The sequence below is a fragment of the Lynx canadensis genome, chromosome X (genome assembly GCF_007474595.2).
Source record: "Lynx canadensis isolate LIC74 chromosome X, mLynCan4.pri.v2, whole genome shotgun sequence".
Lineage (NCBI taxonomy): Eukaryota > Metazoa > Chordata > Mammalia > Carnivora > Felidae > Lynx > Lynx canadensis.
Genome location: NC_044321.2, coordinates 104,317,755 through 104,344,463, shown reverse-complemented (window position 1 = coordinate 104,344,463; position 26,709 = coordinate 104,317,755). Strand labels below are relative to the sequence as shown.

At 38.9% G+C, this 26,709-nt stretch overlaps 1 protein-coding gene across 4 annotated transcripts in view; it reads right to left on the bottom strand.

The window, feature by feature from the left end:
* Positions 1-26,709, bottom strand: part of OCRL (OCRL inositol polyphosphate-5-phosphatase) — a 51,380-nt gene that overhangs the window by 5,203 nt on the left and 19,468 nt on the right. For 3 of the 4 annotated variants that reach the window (XM_030305141.1, XM_030305135.1, XM_030305136.1), the window contains exons 8-19: positions 26,162-26,263; positions 25,055-25,169; positions 23,776-23,892; positions 23,484-23,671; positions 20,919-21,030; positions 19,225-19,334; positions 17,497-17,632; positions 12,514-12,624; positions 11,688-11,853; positions 11,188-11,423; positions 3,873-3,896; positions 451-567 (exon numbers count right to left, since the gene is read on the bottom strand). In XM_030305141.1, coding sequence (XP_030161001.1) covers positions 451-567; positions 3,873-3,896; positions 11,188-11,423; positions 11,688-11,853; positions 12,514-12,624; positions 17,497-17,632; positions 19,225-19,334; positions 20,919-21,030; positions 23,484-23,671; positions 23,776-23,892; positions 25,055-25,169; positions 26,162-26,263 — 1,534 coding nt within the window. The remainder of the gene's footprint in view (positions 1-450; positions 568-3,872; positions 3,897-11,187; positions 11,424-11,687; positions 11,854-12,513; positions 12,625-17,496; positions 17,633-19,224; positions 19,335-20,918; positions 21,031-23,483; positions 23,672-23,775; positions 23,893-25,054; positions 25,170-26,161; positions 26,264-26,709) is intronic. The other variant, XM_030305138.1, reaches the window with a different exon arrangement.

The following is a 26,709-nucleotide window of genomic DNA, read 5'->3' as shown; positions in this document are numbered from 1 at the left end:
CAAGAAATTTCTCTTTTTAGGCGGTTGGCTTGGGGGTAGCTAATATTTTAGATAGGATTAAAAAATGAAAATCAAATTCAAGAAATGGGCTTGAAGTATTAGAAGTATAGAAATGGGCTTTGGACTTTAAAATCTGCAATGCCTATGTGAGACGGGAAACATGCATTATAGACCGAGGTACACAGTGGTCCAGGGGAAATTGTGTGGAGCCGGGAGACAGGCATGCTCAGTTTGGGCCTGGCTCCACCATTACACTTACACTGTGGTCTTAACTAAATCACTTAGTTTGTATGCTTCCATTGTCATATCTGTAAATACGGATACTTCCATCTGCCCAGATGATCTGACAGTGCTATTCTGTGAAGGTAGCTTGCAAAAGTTACAAGCACAATACCGACAGGAGGTATCACATACCTTCCAAAGTTGTAGGGTAGGCCCATAGTCACTTACCTGGTGGCAGGCATATTTGAACAAGTGATCTACCAGAAGCCAGATCTCCTTGGGGACCTGAAGGGGTCTCTCACTGGCACCTTCATCCAAGGGAACCATCTGCAGAAGGGATTTCTCCTAATAGATGACAAAGGAAGAGAATCAAAGCGGTCTCAATAAAAACATGTATGTAACTTGATGTCCTCCAGATTCTGCTTTATGTAAGTACAATTTCATCTTCATCTATTAAGATTTTTCATTTTTTCTCACTGGGGTCACTCCTGGTCAGAAGGCACTTGATACTGATTCCCACAGTTAAAGAATCTCGTTTTCTAGATGCTTAACAGGTAAGCATTCCATTTGGGTTCATTATGTTTATCACTGGATGCACTGTGTGTGGTAAATCCTCTCAAGGGTGACACGGAGAGCCAGCGCTGTAGCAGTACAGTCACGGCAGAGTGCACATACCAACTGAGACTTGTGGGCCATTAAATTACAATGGTCAACACAGTACTTTGGAAGAGCAGCATCTACTTAGGTTTTTGGTGACTTTTAACTTCTGATTCTTTCAGGTCTTACCACAAAATTACAGTTTTCATTGCTGATTTAAATGAGGTTCTCTGGTCCACAGAAATTAAAGACAATTCTCCACATTACACCTACATTCATGAATATTTCAGCCTCAATAGAAGTCTAATCTTAAGGCACTAAACTCATAGCCCTTAAGATCCAAAAATAGTAAACCGAATACAGCATACCAAGAGCCAAAAATACTGTGAAAAGTTCCAGGTTTGAGTCCAGAAGTTATTCTTTATATTAATAACTCAGCAGATTTCTCAAGGCTGTGACCCCTTTCACTTTTCTACTTTCTGTTAGATTCTCCTGAAAGAATCTAAGAGAAAAACCCAAAAGTGACAACTAAACCTGAACTTGGAAATGGCTGGGGACATAAACTCAGTTATCTTGTGTTTATATAGTCAAATATAAATTATATCAAAAAGGTGTTTGAAATAGATTAAGTCCTTGAGGGCAGCCTTCAGAAAAATTCTAGTGGAGAAAACAGTAACCAATTCTTTGCATCTTCCCCCCTTCTCCAGCTTGAGGTTATAAATTGTGTACTTTCAACTTTAGGAAATTCTGTAAATTCTAGCCCAACCCCAGCCATGTTGCTTTATGGGAAAGAAAAGCGTTTTACGACTTCCAAAGACTGTGTACACTAGAGCAGAGATGAGGGCTCTGCTTAACACTATGTTCTTCAACCAGCACTGCTGACGTTTTAAAGCTGTTTTACCTTTCTAAGAGAATGAGGAAGAGAAAAGAGCATGACAGTTGGTTACCATTTAAAATCTATTTTCTTCACATCCATTTTGCCTTCTTTCTTTCTTTCTTTCTTTCTTTCTTTCTTTCTTTCTTTCTTTCTTTCTTTCTTTCTTTCTTTCTTTCTTCTCTCTCTCTTTCCTTCCTTCCTTCCTTCCTTCCTTCCTTCCTTCCCTCCCTGGGAGTCTATCACTTGATATTCATGCTCCCTGTGGCTGCCAGAACTTTATCAGGGGCTCATCCACTAACTTCTTTCTAGTTGCAAGTATTAAATCCAGGTATCCACATGGTATCTGAATCAAAACACTGTCCATAATGCACTCTGCTCATTTTCTGAACCAAATGCAACACATGTACAGATTTAGCAGATGCCTCCAAACTTACCATATATAAATTATTCAGCACTGATTCATGTACTTTTTAAAAAATCTGACATCCAACTGGTGCTTTTCCTGTACTAAGGCATTAAGGCGACACAAGGCACTGTCCGCGATGAAAAGACAACATGGCCTGCTATTAACAGGGAAAGGCCGGGAAGCAGAACTGTCTCAACCCTTAGTGGTTTAAAAAGGTTAATAAAATGTCAGTAGGTTATATACATCATCCACTATCCATTTTCAAATTCATGCGTGATAACATGAAATGTCAGACGTGTGTCTCTGAAGTCTAGAGAAAGATCATGCACAAGAAATAGTACTTTCTCAAAAGTCCACAAATTATCCTGATAACTTTAATTTTCAAAGGGAAATAAAGCACACTTTGAAACCTTAGCGCTAATAATTAATGCAGAAAAACAGTACACCATTTCCACCATCAAAATGCATTAAACTCCACCAAATGGGGAGATGGTGTTAGATGCTGTGTGACACCGCTTTAAGAATGGTTTTCAAGCCCACATTTCTCTATGTGATAGCCCTGTGTGGAGCCAGACAACCTCCAACTTGAAGATAGAAGTGGCAAAGCACTACAGGAGCCCTTTACTAGGTTCCTTGACTGAGTATTCAGGAGATGTGGGTTCTAGTGCCCTCTGCCCCACACCCCTGATACCAGGAGCAGTATGACTTCAGTGAGTTTTTCAACCTTGGGCCTTGGTTGTCTTATCTATTAGAATGGGGAAAATTACCCTGTCTGAAGGCAGAGAGCTACACCAGATGATCCCTCATGGTCTTGTTCAACTCTATAATTCTATTCTACACTCTTTCTTTTTTTTTTTTTTTTTTTTTTTTTTTTTTTTTTTAAATTTTTTTTTTTCAACGTTTATTTATTTTTGGGACAGAGAGAGACAGAGCATGAACGGGGGAGGGGCAGAGAGAGAGGGAGACACAGCATGGGAAACAGGCTCCAGGCTCTGAGCCATCAGCCCAGAGCCCGACGCGGGGCTCGAACTCACGGACCGCGAGATCGTGACCTGGCTGAAGTCGGACGCTTAACCGACTGCGCCACCCAGGCGCCCCTACACTCTTTCTTAACCATATAACTGCATTCTTTCGGTAATTAATGACTACTGTCACCAACCCCAAATCACTCTTAATACAACACAAATCCACTTCTGCTTTTATTATCATTGGAAATGGAGGACAGCTGAATGGTACCCTGCTCCACCTCATGAGCTTTCACATATATCAAGACAGCTCTTGGGGCGCCTGGGTGGCGCAGTCGGTTAAGCGTCCGACTTCAGCCAGGTCACGATCTCGCGGTCCGTGAGTTCGAGCCCCGCGTCAGGCTCTGGGCTGATGGCTCAGAGCCTGGAGCCTGTTTCCGATTCTGTGTCTCCCTCTCTCTCTGCCCCTCCCCCATTCATGCTCTGTCTCTCTCTGTCCCAAAAATAAATAAAAAGCGTTGGAAAAAAAAAAATCAAGACAGCTCTTTAGTTACTTCTCATTTTAAAAATACAAATTTGGAAACTTGACTCCTATTGCTTTTATGTACTGGGTCTCAACGACCACCAGTGCAGTAAATATCTTTTCTATACTTCAGACACACTTAAAAACAGCTGGCAGGACTTTGGTGGATTCTCATGGAATCAGAGGTCTCTGATATGGGAAAGATTAGGGACAAATTCCAGGGACCACAGTTAAGTGTTAATTAAGCACAGGAAGCACATAACCACCAATGGATTGTATTACCTTTTCTAGGAAGCTGTCTTCTTCCTGAGAGCAGAGCAGGAAAAGAAAGTCATTGACAGACAGAAATCAGAATTAATTTACAGAATTAGAAACAGATCAGTATTATTAGAACTCACTATCTTGCTAGATGTATATACTTTAAACAGCTTTAAATTTTTCAAATTTATTTGAAAATTTATTCAAAATTTTATTCAAATTTATTTGAAAAATGCATGTTCTCTCTACATGCAAAGTTCTCTACTGTACATATTAAACGTTCATGTGGTTTATTGAGATTATCACTCAAGAAACATACATGTGCAGTTCTAGACTTTTGTGTCCTTTGGCAGCTTCCAGCTGACCTGGCCAAATGCCCAGTGATGGCTCCTTTCCACGTGCTGCCTGGAGGCAGGCACTGCTGCTACACTATGCGGCTTCCTAAGTCATCCTAATGCCACTCGATGCACGAATTTGGTTCTGAGTCTGACAGTGGCCATTCAGAAGGAGACAATTGGCTTCTCCCCTCTCCCTGCCATTCCTTTCACCCTAAGCAGTATCCCACACTCTTTTCCCTCGCCATGTACCTACTCCCCTCCTCAAAGGCCCCTAAACTCCCCAAATATGGAGGTCCCTCTGAAATGTAAATTTATTTCATTTCAGACCTTTGTGGACCAGAAGACCCATAATTATCCCTATTGTGATTTCTTGTATGATATAAGAGAAAAAAGAGAAGCAAGGGAGAGGGAAGAAGGTTAATTGGCTCTGTCTTCTGTGCTCTTATTATAATCCAATAACAAGAGCAACAATAACTACTGCCACCACTTAGGGAGCACCTGCCATGTACTGGAAACTGTAAAGTACTTGTATACAATGTCATTTAGTCTGCATAAGTGTGCACAGTAGATATTATTCCCATTTTACAGATGGGGAAACTGAGGCTCTACCAGGTTAAATTATTTGCCCAAGGTCATACTATTAGGTATTAAGTGGCAGGTACAGGATTAGAACTCAGGTCTGACTGACTCTATAGTCATTACCACTATTGTCCCCTAGACAACTCAAAAAATACAATCTAGCTGCTTCCTGGGCAGAGAGGCAAGGCAGGGCAAGGCTGTGAAAAAGACAGTGAGAAACAAAGCACCATGATTAGTGGAGAGAGTACAGAAACTAGTGGTAGACAGTCCTGGGTAAAATCTTTGTTCTGCCTCCTATTAATTTTGTACAAACCTTAGGCAAGTTACTAAACTTTATAAAGCCTCAGTTTCTTCATCTCCAAAACAGGGATAATGATATTTACTTTGTAGGACAAGGAAACAGCCTAAAATCCAGGCATGTTGGGACACTGGTGGTGCAGTATGCCAGCACCTCCCCACCAACTCCCAGCTGGAATCCTGCCAACGCTGCCACAGGCCACCAAGAACCTGAGTATAAATCACACGTCTCATGTCTGATAGTAAAAGGGGGAGTCCCGATCTTACTATGAGAGACGTGCAGGAGGCTGGAGGTGGGGGAGTGTGTGCTCCCTGATGTTCCAAATAGAATGCTAAATACATTTCCCCCAAACAACTTTTATATATATGGTGGATAGGTTTTTTAGTATTATTAGATACATTATGGATTAAACAGGCTCTTGTAGGTTTACCTAGACTTTTAAATACCACATATAAATCGAGCTAAAAATAATCAGAGTAATATTGTCTTATGAAGTATGCAGTATTAATAGTATTGCAATTACTTTATTTTTTTAATTTAAAAGTTAAATTCTGAATGCCAAACATCTAATTTAACACAATTTTGGAGCACAACCTTTCTTTAAATTTAGGACTACTTATTAAGAAATAGTAGAACTAGCCTAACAGACTTCTCTATTTTTCCTCCCATGAATACATGCCACATGATACGATGAGTAAAACTAGGCAGAGTTTTTATACACTAACCTGTCAAACCAGGTCCTCAAAGCAGTTTTCTTTGAGCAGTGCAAGGCATGCCTTTGGGGGGTGTAGTGGGGGGTGGATGAGAAAGGAGGCTACACAGAAGAGAATGATATGGTCCCTGATTTGGGTATGCAATTGATTTGGGGTAAGAAATCCCAGAATTTATAGCCTGATATTGTTATAATTCACAGATAGGAGTTCTCAATAAACGGTTAATATGAAAAACAAGCAAAGGGGTTCAAAAGAAGGAGATGGCTTTAGGCTGGGGCTGTCAGGGGACTTTTCACAATGGAGATGGGACCTAACTAGCCCTTAAAAGATTCATAGGATTTTAAGGAGTAGAGATGGGGTGAGGACACTACAAGTGGAAGGGGCAAAAATAAGCAAAGATTCAGAGAAGGTAAATCCCAAGGTGGGTGTAGGGAAAAGCTGGTCATCTGTTCTGCAGACAGCATGGGAAGATGTTGAGAAAAACAGTGGGAAATAAGTATGAAAACGAATGTTAAAGTCAGACTTTTGGTGAACTTGAATGACAGGTAAAGCAATTTGGACTGCATTTAGTAGGCATGGGCAGGCCACGGACTACCTTTAAGCAAGGAAGTGATAGGCCCCAAAGCTGTATTATAGAAAGATCAGTCTGACAGCCCTGAAGAGGAAAAATGAATGAGCAGCGATAGAGGCAAAAGGGATTGTTAAGAGGTTATCAAGGTAGATCAAAAAGGAGCGAGTAAACACTTTAATTATGGGAAAACTATATTTTTTTTAAATAAATAGATAAAAGAGAAAATTCTGAAAGAAGAATCAAAAGGACTTTGATTAGATATTGGTGGGGCAGCACATTTATACTGAGAGTTTACCTCTCTGGCTACAGGCATATAGTAGATGTAAATAACTTCTTTCAACACTAGGCTCAATTCTGCAAACAGAAACACTACTTAGCCTCCACTGATAAACAGCATACTCCTAAGGTAGTTCTAAGGTTGCTTATAATCACTTAGTTCAACTGACCTGTCCTCTCTCTACAAAAGGCTATGCATTGATTACATTTAAAATATTTTAATGTTTATTCATTTTTGATTGAGAGAAAGAGAGAGAGAATGAGAATAAGTGGGGGAGGGGCAGAGAGGGAGAGAGAGACACAAAATCTGAAGCAGGCTCCAGGCTCTGAGCTATCAGCACAGAGACCGACGTGGGGCTCAAACTCATGAGCAGTAAGATCACGACCTGAGCTGAAGTCAGACAGCCACCTAGGTGCCCCTGCACTGATTACATTTAAAAAGGAAACCTAATTCAGATTCCCTAGTGGGGCAACATTGGCATGCTACAAATGCACTGCAAATCATTCTTCACTCCAACACTCATCCCTAGAGGAATTTTGCCAGTAGTAAATGTAGCTAAGATAATGTTAAAGAGTCATTTAGAGACAGATTCAAATTTAAAAATAAATAGCAAATGGGTGCCTGGGTGGCTCAGTCCATTAAGTGCCCGACTCTTGATTTCAGCTCAGGTCATCATCTCATGGTTCATGAGTTCAAGCCCTACGTCATGCTCTGCACTGACAGCACAGACCCTACTTGGGATTCTCGCTCTCCCTCTCTCTGCCCCTCCCTTGCTTATGCGTTCTCTCAAAAATAAACTTTAACAATAAAAAATAAAAGAAAATAAAAAGCAGAAAACTGAATGGATATCGAAGTTCTAGAAAGGATTAATTAAAATGAAATATAAAAAGGAGAAACACAAACCATACACCTAACAGGATAAGAAATGAGTGGTTGATCAGTAAGACGAAGTAAACACCTAGTGAAAAGATCACTGGGGACGAACTAATCACCAAACCATTATTCTTATTATTTCAACTTCGATATTGTTCTAACAAAAATGTCCCCAAGAAAATATAGTCTGTCCATTCATCCTTCAACATTTTTTGTCTCCGTATCTACAAGAAAACCTTTAACCATATCTGGCAAGTTCAAACCTGGTCTGTCCATTAGCCCACTCTATAAGCAAGACCAAGCTGTTCCTCCAAATATGTCAATTTACAACCTCATACTACCCATAAAAGTCTTGTGATAGTTGTAGATGCCCTCTGCTCCAGCATAAACTCATCTGTTGACTTCAAGACTTTCTATTCCCTGCTCCCAACCTACCCAACCAGCCTCACATACTCTTTTCTTTAATCTTCACTCTTCCCAGGGATATCTCTTTTTTTAAGTTTATTTATCTATTTTGAGAGAGAAAGAGAGAGAGAGAGAGAGCAAGCATACACACGCACAAATGCGGGAAGGGCAGAGAGAGAGAATCCCAAGCAGGCTCTGTACTGTCAGCACAGAGCCTAACTCAGGGCTTGACCTCACCAACTGTGAGATCATGACCTAAGTTGAAATCAAGAGTTGGATGATTACCTGATTGAGTCACCCAGGTGCCCCTTCCCAGGGAAATCTTATAATTTTTCATATGTGGTCTTTTTGCTTTCACCTTTTTTTTAAAGTAGGCTCAATGCTCTGCATGGAGCCCAACATGGGGCTTGAACTCATGACCCTGAGATCAAGACCTGAGCTGAGATCATGAGTTGGATGCTTAACTGACTGAGCCACCTAGGTGCCTCTGCTTTTACCTTCTAGCATTTATCCATGATGTCCCTTACACCTGGGAGACATGCTCACCCAATATGTTAATACATATTTCTTGAATACTTGGACTTAACTCAAAATACTTCTATCATGAACCCCAAAACACTTTTCTAGTCAATTTTATTCTTATGTGCTGAACTTGTTTCTAGTTATGTTACTGTTACATGAATCAAATATGCATTAAAGCCAAAATAAGCTGGTTCTGAGATTGATTTTTATAGAAATTAGCTGGTTAATCAATAAGCTTTTATAACATATAAAGCTTGAGCAAACAGCACAGGAAAGGAATCTATTGTTAATACAAATTACAAGTTCCACAAGTCTCATTACAAATGCCTTTCCAAAATATTGACTTACCAAATACACTGCACATTAACCAGTAAAAGTAGCTAATGTTTAGAGTATCTCTAACCAAATTCCCTATTAACCTTGATTTATAATTTAGCCATATTGTATATATAAGTAAACTTTCATCACCACTAAATTTCAGGAACCCACATAAACTCCATAATACTTTGTATTCAATGTGTAATGAATAAATATTGATGATTATATGCTAGTTAATAAACTAGAAAATTTTATCTTTATTCTGGAAAAGAATAAAGATAATTACAAACAAATTTTCCTCTGTCTGTCACTTGTGTTAATTCCAACTATTCTAGTAGTGGCAAATTCACTATCATTGAGAAGGGCAAGAAGAATGAAAAGGGTTTATGCCAGTATTTCATTCCACATTTGGTGGGAAGAGGGTATGGCACAAGAATCTTTCTGAAACAGTACAAGGAAACTCAACATAGGCACTGAACTCATTTCTGGTTTCACCAAAATTTTAGAGTAAATAATACAATAGAAGATAATGGGTATCATTATTAATAGCATCATCTGATAGGATGTGAAATATGTTGGTCTTGGAACAAATATAAACAAATACAAGAAAGCATTGCAGAAGGTCAAAATCAAATCAAAATACACTGGGAAAATATTACAAATGGGGTACAGATAATTTTAGACTTCAGCTCAGGTCATGATCTCATGTTTCGTGTGTTCAAGCCCCACATCGGGTTTTGCGCTGACAGCTCAGAGCCTGGAGACTACATTGGATTCTGTGTCTCCCTTGCTCTCTGCCCCTCCCCTGCTCATGCTCGCTCTCTCTCAAAAATAAATAAACATTTTTAAAAATTTTTCAAAAAAGAGAGGCAGAGTAAGGTGTTCACCAGTGAAGTGACATATCACTACTTAATTTCAGATGTTACAGCAAAAAAAAAAAAACAAGAACAAAAAAACAAAAAACAAAAAAAAATGCCTATTTTATGTAAGGCATGTGGGGGTTCATTGTACTGTCCTTCCCATTTTTCTGTACATCTGCCAGTTTCATAATTAAAAGTTGGGAAAAAGAAAGCTGGGAAATGATATTTAGGATGGAAGGAAGGGGGCAGGGAAAAAATGGGAAACTTCATTTAGAATATATCCTAAACAGTAAAATACGAAATTGGAAAGACAGAATATGGTGGTGAAAGGAAAAAAACAATATCATAAAAAAATGAGAGAATGTAAGGATGTAAATTTCTGAAGAAAATGGTTCTCTCTCAAACAGAGGTAATACACCCAGTTATGAGGGCTCTAGGGAAACAAGTATAATTCCAAGAAAGAATGCTGGGACTGGACTCAAGTGTTTTAATCTGCCATCTGAGTCATAGCTAAAACAATTCCATGGCAACAGAACAGATCACACAGGCCAGCAGTCTGCCTGCTGGTCTAGCCCTCCTTGCTAGATGATAACATCACTGCTCTGGTGAGGCTGAAGAACATCAACATGAATACTAATAGTAGTGATAAAGTATGGCTGCCACATCACCTCATTTTTCTTGGTAAAAGACCAAAAGCATGCTTTTACAGCCCAAAGAGGTCTGCACACAAATCCAGCAATATTTTTATTTAGAAGAAAAGTTCTTAACAGGATGAACTTGTTACTACATCAATTTACATTATGTTAGGTAGTAAGCATTTCCTATATAAGAACACTGCTATTATAGTTTGGTGTCAGGGAAGGGAAATCCTACTGCTTCCCTTTCTTGAGTCCCATTAAACATGCAGCAAACTTCAGTGTACATTATAATCATGTGGGATGCTGATAAAATGCAGGTTCCTAAGCCCTGCACACCGAGACTGTCCTTCCATTGCCAGAGGTGAACGGAGGGAAGAATCTGTACTTGTTCAAGGACCCCCAGGGATTCTGAGGTTCATTTACAGGTCTGGGCTGCAACATGCAGCCAAGTTTGGGGTTAGATATGATGATACAAGTAAGGAATTACCAAACTGGGAATGAGAAAGTCTGGGGGACAGATTCGTTGCTAACTTATTCCACTTTGGGAAAGTTATTGTCTCATGCCTCAGTTTTCTCATGTGTTTAATGAGGATAATACTGCCCCCCCCCCCAACTTACTGGACCTCACACACATGCTAATTTATACAAAAGTAACTTAAATTATGAAGAGCATAACAAATAAGCATTAGATCTTTAAGAAGGGAGTCTTTAATCTAATTCAGTGAACACAGTATTATATATTCCTGACAAGAGCCAATTACAGATTACTCTTTTTTGAGACTTAATCTAATGAAAGTAGTGCTAGAGTAAAGTGACATTCTTGTTCTTATCACTTGACAATTCCCCCAACCCCAGCAAAAGAGAAAGCCTAGAGACAATGAGGACATCACTTAAGTATTGTGAAAATTATATCTAGAGGAGGTTCTGTGTCTTAGGATGTTTCTTACCAAGTCTATGAGTTTGGTTACAGGAACTTCTCGGATTGGTCTTTTCATTCGGCACAAAGCCTCTAAGGATGTACCAAAGCAACTTGGGAGGTAATTTCCACTAATGGTCAAGAAGTAATCTTTGCCTCGATCCAGGTGAAGGACTAGAATATCTTCAATCTTATCTTCCCCTGAGTTCAGGATGGTCACAGAGTCTTTGCTGACATACACATCAAGGGAAATGTCCACGGTCTCATCTGAAATATAAGAAATGACACATGGTAACAGAAACTTACGGTGGAAAAGTGAAAGGAGATGAAAACCAACAGAAGAAGCGTCCTCTAAAAAGTCATCAGGTGATGAAGGAGAGACTAGACACACAAAAGAGATCTCCCCAATATAATGACAGTAAAGGTAAGAGACATGTGGTTAGAAAACATGAAGTTAAACAGAGGGAGGGGGTGGGAGCCAGGGGGAGAGGATGCATTGCAAGCAGAGACAATGGTAAAGGGACAACTCACTTGGCTCCAAGTAGCCCTCAAAAGGTTCAGCCCGAAGCCATGGTTTGCAGTACTGGCTGTCATTAAGTTTAGGGATGAAAGAAAAATGGCAGGGAACCTGTCCATTGTTGCTGATCTGGAACTTCTCCTTTTGTAGTTGCCGAAACTTCACATTCTCAAACACAAACTGGGGAATAACAGACAGACACAAACATGCATCACTAGTAGGGGAAGTCAGTCAGTTGGATTATTCCATAGGGAATATGAATAAAGAATAAGGTAATTATTATTGACCAGGTGTACAACTATTGTCTGTACGCCTTCACTGACTGAGCTGGCTGTATGCCACGTCCTCTCATTTGTTATTCTACTCACACCAGCAGAAGAGGAATTAGGCAGCTCTTGCTACTTCTCTGGACTACTCTGATTATTCCTGAGATCCTAAGAGGATAGCCCAACCTTGGGTCAGGACATTCATCCCATGACCAAATCCTGGTTCCTGAGATATGAATTAACCAGCAGCTCTGAAATACTAAGTAAGAAAAGCTAACATCTGAGGGCTTACTTTGTGCTGGGCACAGTTTTAAGAGCTTCACATGTACTAACTCATGTAATCCTCACAACCACCCCTTTAAACAGAAAAGGAAAGTGTAGCTCTGAGAGAGTTAGACATGCGCCTCTGGTCATACATCTACTAAATGACAGTGCTGGAATCAGCATGGAGGCAGTTTGATTTCAACACACATGGTTTTCACCACTTTGTTGTGTTGCCTTCTCTAACAAACATGCTTTCCCCTGCACTGACCATGATGGGCAGTGCATGGGGAAGCCATGTATTTTTGCTCACCTCCCTCCTGCTGAGCTCCAAGGAAGGAAGGAAGTCATTTTCCATTCTGTCCATGATGCGTACAATATCTTCAAACACTTTCCGATACCTCCGTTCATCCACAACCTTCACCTGAAAGAAAGTAAACCCTCTTTTTCAGTCTTACATGCTCCTAGCTCATCTTCCTTTGAGATTACCTAACAATTTAAAAGGCGTTGCTACAGCAATCATTTAAAATAAAACGTGGTGCAAACAACATCTTCAAACACTTTCTGAAATATCACTCCATCCACAACTTTTACCTCAAAGAAAACAGATCCTTATTTTACTCTTGTGTGCTCTCAGCTTGAATCTCTAAGAGTCTAACAATTTTTTAAACATCACTAAAACAAATATAAATTAAACTAAGCATTTCAGCACTACACACTTTATGGTAAAGGTAAGGTTAATTGGTTAACTTCCTGGAAAAGTTAAACCTCTGTGCTAAAAAGCTTGGCAGTAAAAAATAAATAAATAAATAAATAAACAAACAAACAAATAAATAAATAAATAAAAAGCTTGGCAGTAATATTTGGGAAGAATATTTTCTTGCTCCATTGTTATTTGGTGTTGGGGGAAATGTGACAATTATGGTAAAAATTATTTCCTGCATTGCACAAATTAAGTGTCAAAACATACCTACTACTGTTTCTAACAATGATCACAAAGCGCTGAAACAGCAGAAAAATGATTAAAGCATTTAATTCTATTAGCTGCTATGCGCAATGCCAAGAATCATAATGTCAGTGCATTATATCATTATATAATGATAAAGGTACGTTAGTAAACAGATCCTATGGTTATTTTAGAGAAGAGCCAATACAAAATGCCCTAGATTAGGGTAAAAAAAGCATGACAAACAAATCATCTTGACTAATAGATCAAAAAATTTTCCCATCTGACACAGCGCTTTCAGCTTCCTGAAATAGCTTTGGGTTTTTTTCACTGTTAAACTTCATACAAATCAATGCCAAAAATGAACATAATTAACATAGCATTTTAACTTATTAAGGTTGCAGCTTCTTTTTAGAAAGAAAACTTCACAGATTCCATGTTGAGGGAAAAAAAAGGACTGATGCATGTAGCAGAGGTTGTAAATCAAATATGGAAAATAAAAGCATCAAAGCTGAGCCAAAGATCTCAACGACTGGGAAGGTTTTTACATGTCTAAGCCATAACTCTTAGAGAACTGAGGCCCAAGCAATCGCTAGTGTCACCAGGGTCCATACTATAGTGTTAAGAGAAATTTTATATATTTTTATTTTTATTTTTTTTTTTTTTAATTTTTTTTTCAACGTTTATTTATTTTTGGGACAGAGAGAGACAGAGCATGAACGGGGGAGGGGCAGAGAGAGAGGGAGACACAGAATCGGAGACAGGCTCCAGGCTCTGAGCCATCAGCCCAGAGCCTGACGCGGGGCTCGAACTCACGGACTGCGAGATCGTGACCTGGCTGAAGTCGGACGCTTAACCGACTGCGCCACCCAGGCGCCCCATATTTTTAATATTTTTATAAAATTTTGCAATTTCTTATTTCATAAAGTATTTTATGTGTGTCATCTTTTCACAACAACCAGCCAGGCTACCAAAGGAAGGATTATTCTTCTGATCCTTGAGAATATCAAGATACAAAAAGATCAGCTAAGTTGCTCACTGCCACAGTTGTATCCACAATTGTATCCAATTGTTGTATCTGGACCTCTAGTGTAAGATCCTTTCCAAAATACCAGGTACGCAACAGGATTAATTCATGTAGGTCTTAAAAAATGCAGATGCCTTGGCCTACTGCATTTTTTAAAAAGATCTCTAGGCAATTTCTCTGTCCACCAAAGTCTGAGAACCAATGCAACAGATCCTATTACCAAGTACAGGGGTGAAAACCATATCTCAGCTAGCCCACAGCAAGTCTTCTGAAGTTAATTAACTGGCCATTGAGCACTTGGTCCCTTTATTAACAGTCATTGATGACAATGGTGGTAAAAATATAATGTGGTTTCTTAAAGCCTCTAATCATGCCCAAGCATGCCCAAGAGACCAAAATATGGGGTGGTTAACTCAATAAACTCAAAACTTTTCTCAGTGGGTTATCATGATCATACCCCTTAATGGCATATCAAGAATAATGAAGGGGAAAACCACCATAAGAATGTCACCACCTGATACACCCACTTTAGAAAAGGAAATTACCAACAAAATTAGGAATTAAGAATGAGTTAGATGATTAATGAGCTAGATATTTACGTAGTAACATGGGTAGCTCTCCAAGACACACCACTGAATTTTTTTTTTAAAAAAGCAAGCTGCAGACCAACAAATACGGTATGAGACCATTTATGATACATGTACCAATATACAAAACAATACTCTATTGTATATGGGTAAACACTGAAAAGCATATGCAAAAGTCTAGAAGTGTGTTGTTCAAGATAATAGCCAGTAGCCACATATGGATATTTAAATTTACATTACTTCAGGGGCGTCTGGGTTGCTCAGTTGGTTAAGTGGCTGCCTTTGGCTCAGGTCATGATCTCACAGTTAGTGGGTTTGAGCCCTGCGTGGGGCTCTGTGCTGACACCTCACAGCCTGGAGCCTGCTTCTGGTTCTGTGTCTCCCTCTCTCTCTGCCCCTCTCCTGCTTGCACTCTGTCTCTCTCTCTCAAAAATAAACATTAATTTTTTTTTAATTTACATTACTTCAAATTAAATAAAATTGAAAATTCAGCTCTCTTAGTCTCACTACCCACACTTCAAGTGATCAATAGCTACCTGAAGCTAGTAGCTTTTGTACTGGACAGGATAGATCTATAACATTTCCATCATCACAGAAAGACCTATTGGACTATACTGGTCTAGAAAGATATAAATTCATAATGGTAGTTGGCCTGGCTGGAAAGTGGGGGTTTGGGACAAAGGTGGGAGTAGAACAGGGATTGAAGAACTTCAGCCTTACCTGTAAATTTTGCTTAAAACTTTTTTTTTAATTTTAAAGAGAAAGCACTTTTGATTTCCTGCATAATTTAAGTAGTATTAAAAATTAGAAAGGTAGACATTTATTAAAGATACACAAAAATACACAGGTAGTATGGAAAATTTTTAACTATCCTGGATTATCCCTGGATAACCATCCTGGGAGCTCTGGATTAATATGTGTGGAATATTACAAATATTCCAAGGTTCTGAAAAGAAATACAAACAAAAAAGCCAAGCACAACTGATTAAACCAAAAAGGTTAGTGTCTGGGGAAAGACATCCTTTTAAAAATGAATTAAGAGAATTCAAATGAAGAAAACAGAGCAGCTCACAAGTACAAAATAGAAATTAGGTGGGCTAGAAATAGTATCTAAAGGTTTATGTAGTCTGTAAGTTCTTTGTAACTATAGAGGCATTGTGGGGTTAGTGGAAAGAACATCCATAGGCTTGGGAGTTAAACAGACAAGATTAAAATCTTAGCTCTCCTTCTGGTTGAATGCTCTTAAGGAAGTTATTTTAACTCATTAGTTCTCCATTTGCTCACCTGTTAAATGAGAAATATTTAACTCATAGTACTGTTGTGAGGAGTAAATGAGATATGTCTAAACTGCCCATCCCAGTCCCCAGCACACATAGCTACTATTTGAGAAAAACTATTATTTATTATTATTTTAAAATTTCAAAATGGATAAAAGTCAAGTCACAATTGCTTCAGATTATTCTAAGACCAAGAAGTAACTTTGTAAATAAAGGAAATACCCCCAAAATTCCCCTTTAAGACAGAAGGATAAGACATGTTGGGGATAATCTATCTCAGAAGCAAAAAGAATCAACATATACACAGAGGAAAGAAATCTACCCTATTATGCTCTTTGCATGTCTTAACTCATTAATCCCCATAAGTAGTACCACTGTTATCCCCATTTTATAGTGGAGGAAACTGAGGCATAGGGCTGTTACATAAATTTTCATGGTTACATGGTCAGGAAGTAGTTGAACAAGGATGCAAATCTAAGCAGTCTATAAAGTCCACCCTATCAAGCACTGAACTATATAGATTCTGACAGATTACATGACTGTAGGTCTGGGAAATCTATAAGAAATAATCTAAATGTACTAGCTGTCATGGGGTGTCTGGGTGGCTCAGTCAGTTGGGCATCTGACTTCGGCTCAGGTCATGATCTCACAGTCTGTGAGTTCAAGCCCTGCATCCAGCTCTGTGCTGACAGTCCAGAGCCTGGAGCCTGCTTCGGATTCTGTGTCTTCCTCTCTCTCTGCCCCTCCCCTGCTCACACTCTGTCTCTCTCTTTCTCAAAAATAAATAAAGATTAAAAAAAAATTTTTAATGTACTAGCTGTAATAAATTAAATCAACAAGATCCCAAGATATAACCTATGTATACACACAACTAGAAAATACAATGTGAAAGCAAAAACTACTCACAAGAGAGACAAAAAAAATTAACTGGCCATTAATCCAGCCTAGGATGCAACAGAGTTAAAGAAAAATTTAAAACATGTGCTCCTGAACAGGAAAGTTTCACTAATAGTACAGCTGACAATATGCCTTTTAAGCTAATATACAGATTTGGTTGTATGCTGATCAGTCTATGCCTTTGTTCTTGCTGTTCCCAGCCCCTCTACCTGGAACCTCTCTCCTAGGCCTTTCCCTCCTTACTATCTATCTATCTACTCATTCTTTAAAACCTAGCTTCTAACTCTTCTTTATGAATAACAACTTTAGGAGGCTAAGGTTACCACCTAGCCACTCTGCAGCATGAGAAAACATCTGTGTCACTAAAAGGCCAAGCTCATTAAGAACCATATGGACAGCATTTAGGACGGTTGGGGGCACTAATTTCTCAAAGTTGCAAATAATTATTTGGTTATGGTAACATTTATGGCTCACTGAACTACTGATCTGTTTTGAGTCTAAATGATGCTCTAAGAATATATACTTAACCTACAAACAAATAAATGAACAAACAAGTGTTTACCCCAATATGGAAGAGGGCGCTAACAGGCTTGTGGTCACTGGTTTTTAGTTCCATATGACTCCGGTAATGAAGCTGATTAACATTTGTTCCTCTCCAAAGAATCCGGTCACACCAGGCTGGAACCCGACATTTCCCACTGCAAATAAAGAAAGGAATTATGAAGGGAACATACCACACAAGAATGTAATACCTACCACACTGGTTTAGACCAGGGTTAGGCCGTCTTGTTAAATGCTTCTCCTTCCCTAATGATCCCAACTATAATATTCCCTACTATACTGCAAACTCTGTAAAGGGTCTGTGTCTGCTTGTTTGCCACTGAATCTCCAACCCCTAGGACAGTGTCTTGTGTAAAGTAGGTGCTCAGTGATTAGTTATGTAATGAATGAATAAAAGTGCTCCCCAAATTAGCATTACATCTTTAACAACACTGCCCCAGAGGAAAATATAATAGCATCTTCTTAAAATATCCTCAGAAGGTCAGGATTATACTCAGAATACTTTGCTCTATGACATTTTGCAATGACATTTCACAACAGATAGACAACTGGTAAGAATCTAAAAATCCAATGCTATATTCCTAGACTGGGCTTGATCTCTGGAAATAACTAGAGATTTCTCCTTTTCAACCTGGACTTTCATGACTAGCTTCTTCAAACAGAGATGAACTAACATCTAAGCATGCAAGTCTGAACATATAACAGCCCACAGAATACCAAGGGTAGGGAAAAAGCCTAGTCATCATTCAATTAAAATAAATAACACCTTGTACACCTAAGCCACAAGGTGACACACATAAGTTCTTATCAGTAGCTCTTCAATTGACTCTCAAGTCAGGTGAGTGGAAGAAACAAGGTGAGGTGTACAAGATCTTTGAGTGTCACTTTTCACTTGCTGACCAGCTCGCTCAGAGCACAGGAATGCAGACCCCCTCTCCACCCCATCCTAGTGCTCTCTGAGTCTAAAGAAGTTTAATCAAGCTTCTGGGCTCAGCCAGCTAGTACGCCATAGGGAACAAAGAGACAGTAGGTAGAAGGCAAGTAGTTAGCAGGAACACACTGACAGAGGTACTTAACTGGGGATTATCAGGAAATCAAAGGGCCCCCTGGGCAATGGTTCTCAGCTTTCTCTGGCAGTTGCAGAGGTCAGGCCCAGGCATCAGTGTTTTTTAAATGTTTTATTTACTTTTGAGAGACAGAGAGCATGTGAGCAGGGGAGGGGCAGAGGGGGCAGGGGACAGAGGATCTGAAGCCAACTCTGCACTGACAGCAGTGAGCTTGCAGGCATCAGTATTTTTAAAAGTCCCCCAATAGATTCTAATGTGTGATCAGGACTGAGAACCATTGTGCTGGAAGAGCCCTTTGTGACTCAATTTCTGGTGTTCACAGTTGAAGAGTTGAGAAACAATTTGGATAAAACAATAAGAACAGGACAATAGATAAGGAAATGGGAGGGGGTCAGAAAGGTAAAAATCTCAGCAAGTCTGTTGAGATGATAGAAATAAGGCACTGCAGACAGCCCATAAAATTTCAACAAAAGTAATACTTTAAGATAAATTCACCTGTGAGTACACATGCATTAAAAACTTTTCTGTAACAGCACTGAACCATTAGGTCTTTATATCTGCATCTGGCATGACCTAAAAATTCCTAGCCGTTCACCAATCTGTAGGGACAGAAATAATACCAGGCCTGAACCTATTCTGTGACAAGGTTCTTGTAACTTTACCTGGAATCCCATCGGTCTGTTTTAGAGTCATACTTATAAGTGGGGATAAACTTGATTTCTCCTTCAGTGAAGTCAGCAAAAGCTTTTTTCTGTGTGCGCTGAATATTTAGCTAGAGATAGAAAAAAGCATCACATAAGCAGGGTAACACCATGTTAATACAGGTGATTATCAGGTTGATCAACGATTTCTAACTATCAAGTTTCATTGCCTTTGCAACTGTCAGAGTGCAAAAATAAAATTTCTGTACCTTATGAATTAAATCTTGCCATTCCCATGACATCTAAACTCACCCACAGATAGAATGCTCATTATGTGCAAATCACTAATTTTTTATTGCTAATAGTGGTTGGGTGGGGCACCCGGGTCGCTCAGTTAAGTGTCTGACTTCGGCTCAGGTCATGATCTTGTCATTGGGAAGTTCCAGCCCTGAATCAGGCTCTGTGCTAACAGCTCAGAGCCTGGAGCCTGCTTCAGATTCTGTGTCTCCCCCTCTCTCTAACCCTCCCATGCTCATGCTCTGTCTCTGTCTCTCAATAATAAATAAATGTTAAAAAAATTTTTTTTCTAATTTTAAAAATAGTGGTTGAGTAAAATGGAAAAATGAAATAAGAATAATCTTTCTCTGAAGTTGGACAGGAATCATCTAGCGCAATTTTAATTTTTTAAAAAAGCACACAAATGTTGAATGGATAATTCCAAAAGCCAAATTCAGTGAATAGTTATGGATCGTTTTGAAAGTTATCCTCACTCAAATACTCTACCAGAATTACATAAGACTCAGAATTTATTCCAACTGTACCCCCTTTGGAAACATGACAGAGGAAGAAATGCAAAGAAATTAGCCAGTCAACCTCAATATGAAGAAAGAGCCCAAAAAGACTCACTATATATATAAAAAAAAAAAACATTCTACTGCATAACTCCTACATTTTTACTATGTCTAAAGGTCAAAAAGGCTTTCATAAGGATTTAAAGACATTAAAATCAAGTCGAAACATTTTCTTCCCTCTGTAAGAAGTGTTCACTTTTAGCAACCAGTATCCATAAGCTGAAGTAAAAATTCAAGTCATGTGCCAGGTTCCAAGGCAAATTTACAGAAAACTAGGTTCCTGAATACCAAGTTTTATATAAATGTTACCAAATCAATGCTTTTCCCACAGGTTTTAACATCTATAAGCCAGCCAGGCCCAACTTCTCAATCAGTTCCCATTAGACCACAGTCTGTGCTATTTATCCCAAACTTCTGTTCTTTCCAATCCCCTCACAGGGCCTCCCTCTTTTACTTCTATGCTGTTTCTAAGACTGCCAAGTAATCATAGAGCAACTTTCCCTGTCCCATCTGCCAAACCGCATCAACATAGCTGAAGGCCCACTTCCTCCAGGAAGTGGTCTCCAATTAACCCCACCCATTATCCAACTTATTTTATATAAATCTCTAAAATCTCTTCTTGATAAAGACAATGAACAAATGTTATATTTACTTTTTATCTCCCCTTCTCCTATGCAAGCGCTCAATAAAAGCACTACAAACCTGTGTGCATTCACTGCATCGCTAGTCACACTGTTTTCCCAAGACAATGAGACCTTTCCATCTATTCCTAGAGTAAGACACACCTCCCACACGTATATCTCATAAACCGAACAATTTTATCTGCCATCTAGGAACATACCCATAAAACGAAAATTTACTTACCTGGTCAAACTTCAAGAGTCTCTGAAGGTCATTCTTGTTTATAAGACTCTTCACTTCATTGGCATCAGGCATGCAAAGCCTATAGTTCAAATCTCCCAACCAGATGACAACACTGAAGATCAAGAAATACAGGAACAGAAGTAGCAAGAATTACCATAACAAGTCAATCAGAGAAGAATGGAAAGAAGAAAACTAGTAGATTGTTGATAAGGATTCATTTATCACTACCTGACACAAGGAGTTTAAGTTGTAACTTATCCTCTGGGGGCAAGTACTACCAACACCTGAGAAGGACTAGGGATTACCAAATAGGTGGGAAGATAGGCACTCCATACATGAAGAACAAAGAGAGGGAAATACAGTATATGTGTGGAATTCAGAAGCTAAGGAGTTAACTGCCTAAAAGAAGCATGTAGTTTATTTGCTGGACTAGCTCCAAAATTTTGTCTGGCTTCCTGCCCCTCTTCCAGGGGAAGAGAATCTGAACATTTTCTGCCTCTCTGAGCCCTGACATTCTGCAGACTCTTAACTAAGGTCTGCGTGGTCTGACCAGCTATGCACCATAGCCAATTTGCCTACTCCTGCCCCAGATGAACAGTCCAAGTCTCAGGCAGGAAGGAGACTGGCTTGCCACAGGCCCCTAGATGAGCTGAGAGTCCCCCCACAGGGAAGACCCAGAAATTACCACACTAAAAAGGATTCTCCTGTGAGCTATCTCAAGTCCTGAATGGGTCTCTTTGCCAATCTTAAATGCAACATGAAATGTCTGGAATCCTGAGGAAATAAATTTAAGGCATTTCAGGACAACCTCATGACCATTAATGTCAAGGCCTTGACTTTACTACCATGAAGCAGAATTCTATAGGATCCTCGGGGCACCTGGGTGGCTCAGTCAGCTGAGCGTCCGACTTCAGCTCAGGTCATGATCTCGCGGTTTGTGAGTTCGAGCCCCGCGTCGGGCTCTGTGCTGAACGCTCAGAGCCTGGAGCCTGCTTCGGATTCTGTGTCTTCCTCTCTCTCTGCCCCTCTCCTGCTCACGCTCTGTCTCTCCCTCTCTCTCAAAAATAAATAAACATAAAAAAATTAAAAAAAAAAAGAATTCTATAGGATCCTAATTATTGAGACATTATGGAATCAGGCCAATATCACTACTCTTCCCTACTATTTTCACAAATACCCTACTCTGTGCTGATCCTAATATGTTAAATTATCTTTTGTTTTCCTAATTCCTATCTCAAATCACTTATTCCAAATCACACCACCCTCTCAGAATTTCAATTACCAATATTAATTTCTTGAAGACTAATCATTTTGTACTACCCAGTCCATCCCTCAACTGATTTCTGCTTGTATTCTTATTAAGTCCCATTCTTCACAAACTTTTCTCATATTATCCTGTTGATCCATTGTTGTCTACATCTCCAGTGCCCCAATTCTTAATGATTCACAGCCATTAAAAAAATAATATAGATATAATACAATATATATATAATGCATAAATTAATATAATATAATACATATACACACTGGCTTGGAATGAGACCCACAATAGGACAATACAGTCCTCTATAATGAGTGTGCATGTGTTTGTATATAGAGAAAGGTCTAGAACAGCACTATTCAAAGGAAATAAGATGCATGTCAGAGATGTAATTTTAAATTTTTTAGTAGCTGCATTTAAAAATGAAAAGAAACAAGTGAATATAACTTTAACAATATATTTCATTTAACTCAATATATCCAAATTATCATTTTGACATGTAATCAATATTGAAAAATGGAGATATTTTACATTTTTCTTACTAAGTCTCTTAAAATCCAGTGTATAGTTTATGCTTACAATACATCTCAATTTGGACTAGCTACTTTTAAGTGTCCAATAGCCACCTATGGCTACTAGCTATCACATTGGACAGCACAGTTCCAGGATATACACCAAACTATTAACAACACTTTCCTTTGATGATAGAAACTGGCTAGGGGACAGCAAAGTGATTTCTACTTTTATCTTTTATTACATTCATAATAAACATTTCTATTTTATAATAAAAAACAATAAAGGGGTGCCTGGTGACTCAGTCAGTTAAGCACCTGACTCATGATTTCCATTCAGGTCATGAGTTCACGGTTTGTGGGTTCAAACTCCACATCAGGCTCCACACTGGCAGTGCAGAGTCTGTTTGAGACTATGTCTCTGTCTCTTTCTCTTTCTCTCTCTCTCTCTCTCTCTCGCTCTCTGCCCCTCCCCCACCCATGCTCACTCACTCTCTCAAAATAAACTTAAAAAATCTTTTTAAATAATAAAAACTGACTCCAATTGACACACCCCTCCAGCATTACTCTTACATGCCCACTAATAGAACCTCTGATAGCAAATCTGATTTCTCTGTCTCAGTGAATCTCCTCAGTGAATCTGCCTCAGTGAATTCCTCAAAAACCCGCTCTTCTTTGCAACTCCAATCCCTAAACAGTATTCATTCACTCTTCACAGTTCCATAGTTTCCTACCAGTTTAATCTCATTTCAGCCCCACTATTCAAAGGACAAAGGAGATTTAACCACTCACTCATGTTTCATGATGTTCAGCTGTGGGAGTGTCTGATTTGGGACCACAAAACTCATTCGTGCACAGATGTCCTTATAATCTTGGTTCCTTCTCTCAAAGTCCTCCACATGGGCAGCCAGGTGAGAATTGACAATGCAAAAGGTAGTGTTGTGAAATACAAATCTCACAGCTACCCCACCTTTGTTTCCCTGTTAGCAAGAGTAATTATTCACAATTAGTACAAAGACAGAACTGGCAGGTGAATTTCACATGGACATAAATAATAATCAAGCTCATTTCCAAAGTAACTCACCATTTTCCCCATGATTCCAGTTCCAACTGTTTCTGTAGCAACATCACGGATATATTGCCACTGGTCCTTTCTGGCAAATATGAGGAGCATCATCCCAACAAGGCGGACTAGCTGAACCTACGAGTTCCAGGGAGTTAGAAAAAGGTTCATGTTAATACACTCTTTGCCACACATCTAATCCCACAACTAATTTTCCACCAAGAAGGTATTAATGATGTTCAAATCTGAATCCAAACCCTCTAATTTCCCAGTGGACCCCATACAAAGGAAACAAAATTTCTCTGGGGAAACTCTAATCCAGCTCTGACCAGTTGGAGATAAAAATCTTTGGGGACATCAAGCATACTCAGCTCTAGGATACATTATTTTAATCAAATCTATGTATGTATGTATGTATGTATGTATGTATGTATGTATGTATCTACCTACCTACCTATGTATCTATTTTAATCACTTTTAAACTTACCAGGGGTAGTTAGCACTAAAAAATCAAATCTAAAACCCCTATCCCAGCTTATTCCTTTTGCCTCTCCTTCCTAGTTTCTGATTTCCAATTTCTTAAGAAATTAAAATTTCTAAAATAGCAATCTTTTTTTAAGTATGTAAACTAGAGCTAGAAATATGTCTGAAATATGTGTTAGTCAGGGATCTATGTGAGAGGAATAACACCTTCAGTATTTTTATTACCTATATCAACTGTTGGAAGGAGTGGATGAAAAATATTGAGGACTCCTTTTAAAGGGGTTACTATGGTAACCATGTAATTAAAATAACTCTTCTGGTAGCCTCTACCACATGCCTTCCAAAGACCAAGAAATTAGCCCACCTTGCTAAAGTCAACTCTACTTTTGATTTACAAGGTTTAGAACTCATTTAAATTCCACAATACTTCTTCCTGATTCCACAGCATACCCTATGCACCCACATGCTTCAAACTGCTTTTCTGTAAAGTATCTGGTTCTGACCAGGTCAGTGAACAATTTTGATCTTAAACTCTTACTGTTGCTCTGTAAGTAATTATCATAAGCTAATTATCATTCTGAGAATAAAATTCTTTTTTTTCTCCTAAAAGCTACCTAAGCAATGAAAATATAGGGTCAGAAAGCTTAGGAAAAAAATTATTTTTAGAAAATAGGTGTAAAGGACTATTCTGCCCTATTGCAGTATTACACACAGAGAAGAATTCAATTAAGCCATTCTTTTGGAACAAGTCATAGATAACAGAATAACTTCTAGTGAGTTCTATTTAGTTGTATACTAATAATGAAATGCAGCTTACTTTCTTATACTTGGCTTTGGAATGCAAACCCCTCTCTACAGCCATGGACCACTCTTGTTCCTTCACAGATTCAAAGTAGAAAAAGGCTTCTGTGCTCAAATCCAGCTCTTGGAATCTGAAAAAAACATGAAGACGTGAGATCTATACATATCCCATAATTATCTCTGACTACCTCCCATCCCATTTTCTGAGATATTAGGTGGAAAGGGAATGGGGAAAGAGAGAAACTTTATAGAACTGGTCCACTGACCCAGGTGATCAGTAAGGACAAGCAACTTTGTTTTCAAAAGACTCTTTATAAGTATATGCACAGGTTATGCAAAACATAAACAAACAAACAAAAACCTCCACAAGGGATAACAGTGGAGCTTTGCTTATATATCCTAGGAATAGTCACTGTTGGAAATGACCTCAAGTCTCAGTTGCTCTTAAGAATATAGTTTTAGGGGCACCTGGGTGGCTCAGTTGGTTGAGCGTCTGACTTTGGCTCAGGTCATGATCTCACAGCTCATGGGTTTGAGCCCCACATCGGGCTCTGTGCTGACAGCTCAGAGCCTGGAGTCTGCTTCAGATTCTGTGTCTCCCTCTCTCTCTGCCCCTAACCCACTCGCATTCTGTCTGTCTCTCTCAAAAATAAAATAAACATTAAAAAAAAAATATATATATATATAGTTTTATTTGGGGGCACCTGGGTGGCTCAGTCGGTTAAGCACTCGACTTTGGCTCAGGTCATGATCTCACGGTTTGTGGGTTCGAGCCCCATGTCGGGCTCCGTGCTGACAGCTCAGAGCCTGGAGCCTGCTTCAGATTCTGTGTCTTCCTGTCTTTCTGCCCCTCCCCTGCTTGTGCTCTCTCTCTCTCTCAAAAATAAATAAAGATTCAAAAAAAAAAGAATATAGTTTTATTTGCATTTTGAGATGACTAGATGTTTCCTTTCACCATTTCAGGTATCATTCCTTTCTTATCTCACAAATTTGACCCACAAGATAATTCTCACATATAGTCTATAGTAGGTTTTTACCAAATCGTTAGAAAAAGGAGGGCAAAATGTCATGTAAACTAATACCAAACATATAGCCAAAAGGAAATTCCAGATGTGTTCTTTACCCAATGCAGTAGATATCAGGAGGATTCGAATCACAGTTCAGCCAAGGTTCCAGCTCACTATCTGGAGACTGGCCATTCACGTTCCACGTTCCAACAAAAAATCTAATACATAATATGAAAAATTACTTGAAAACAAAGGTCAAGTATGAAGCAATGAAAGTTCTCTCATCACTCTTTATACAAGGGTATATTCACAATAAGCCAACATAATTTCTCAAAATGTTTTGCTATACACATATAAGAAAAACCTCTTGCATGTAGAACACAAAGGCAGTAGGCTCATTCTGTAAATTTTATATTAGGTGAATCCACAAAAGGAAACCAAGTCTCTATTTAAAAAACATAAAGTTAATTGCTCTACCACATTTCCTTTCAATTAAACTCCATCCAAACTTATACTTGAAGGGAGAGCTTGTAGAGGGGGAAAAAAGGTATCTTCATGCTGTAAATACGTCTGATGTGGATAACTATTCCATAAGGAGCTATAGTTGAATCCAAAAACTCACTTCCCAAAGGATTACAAGGACATCTGTGTAGGAAATTCTGTT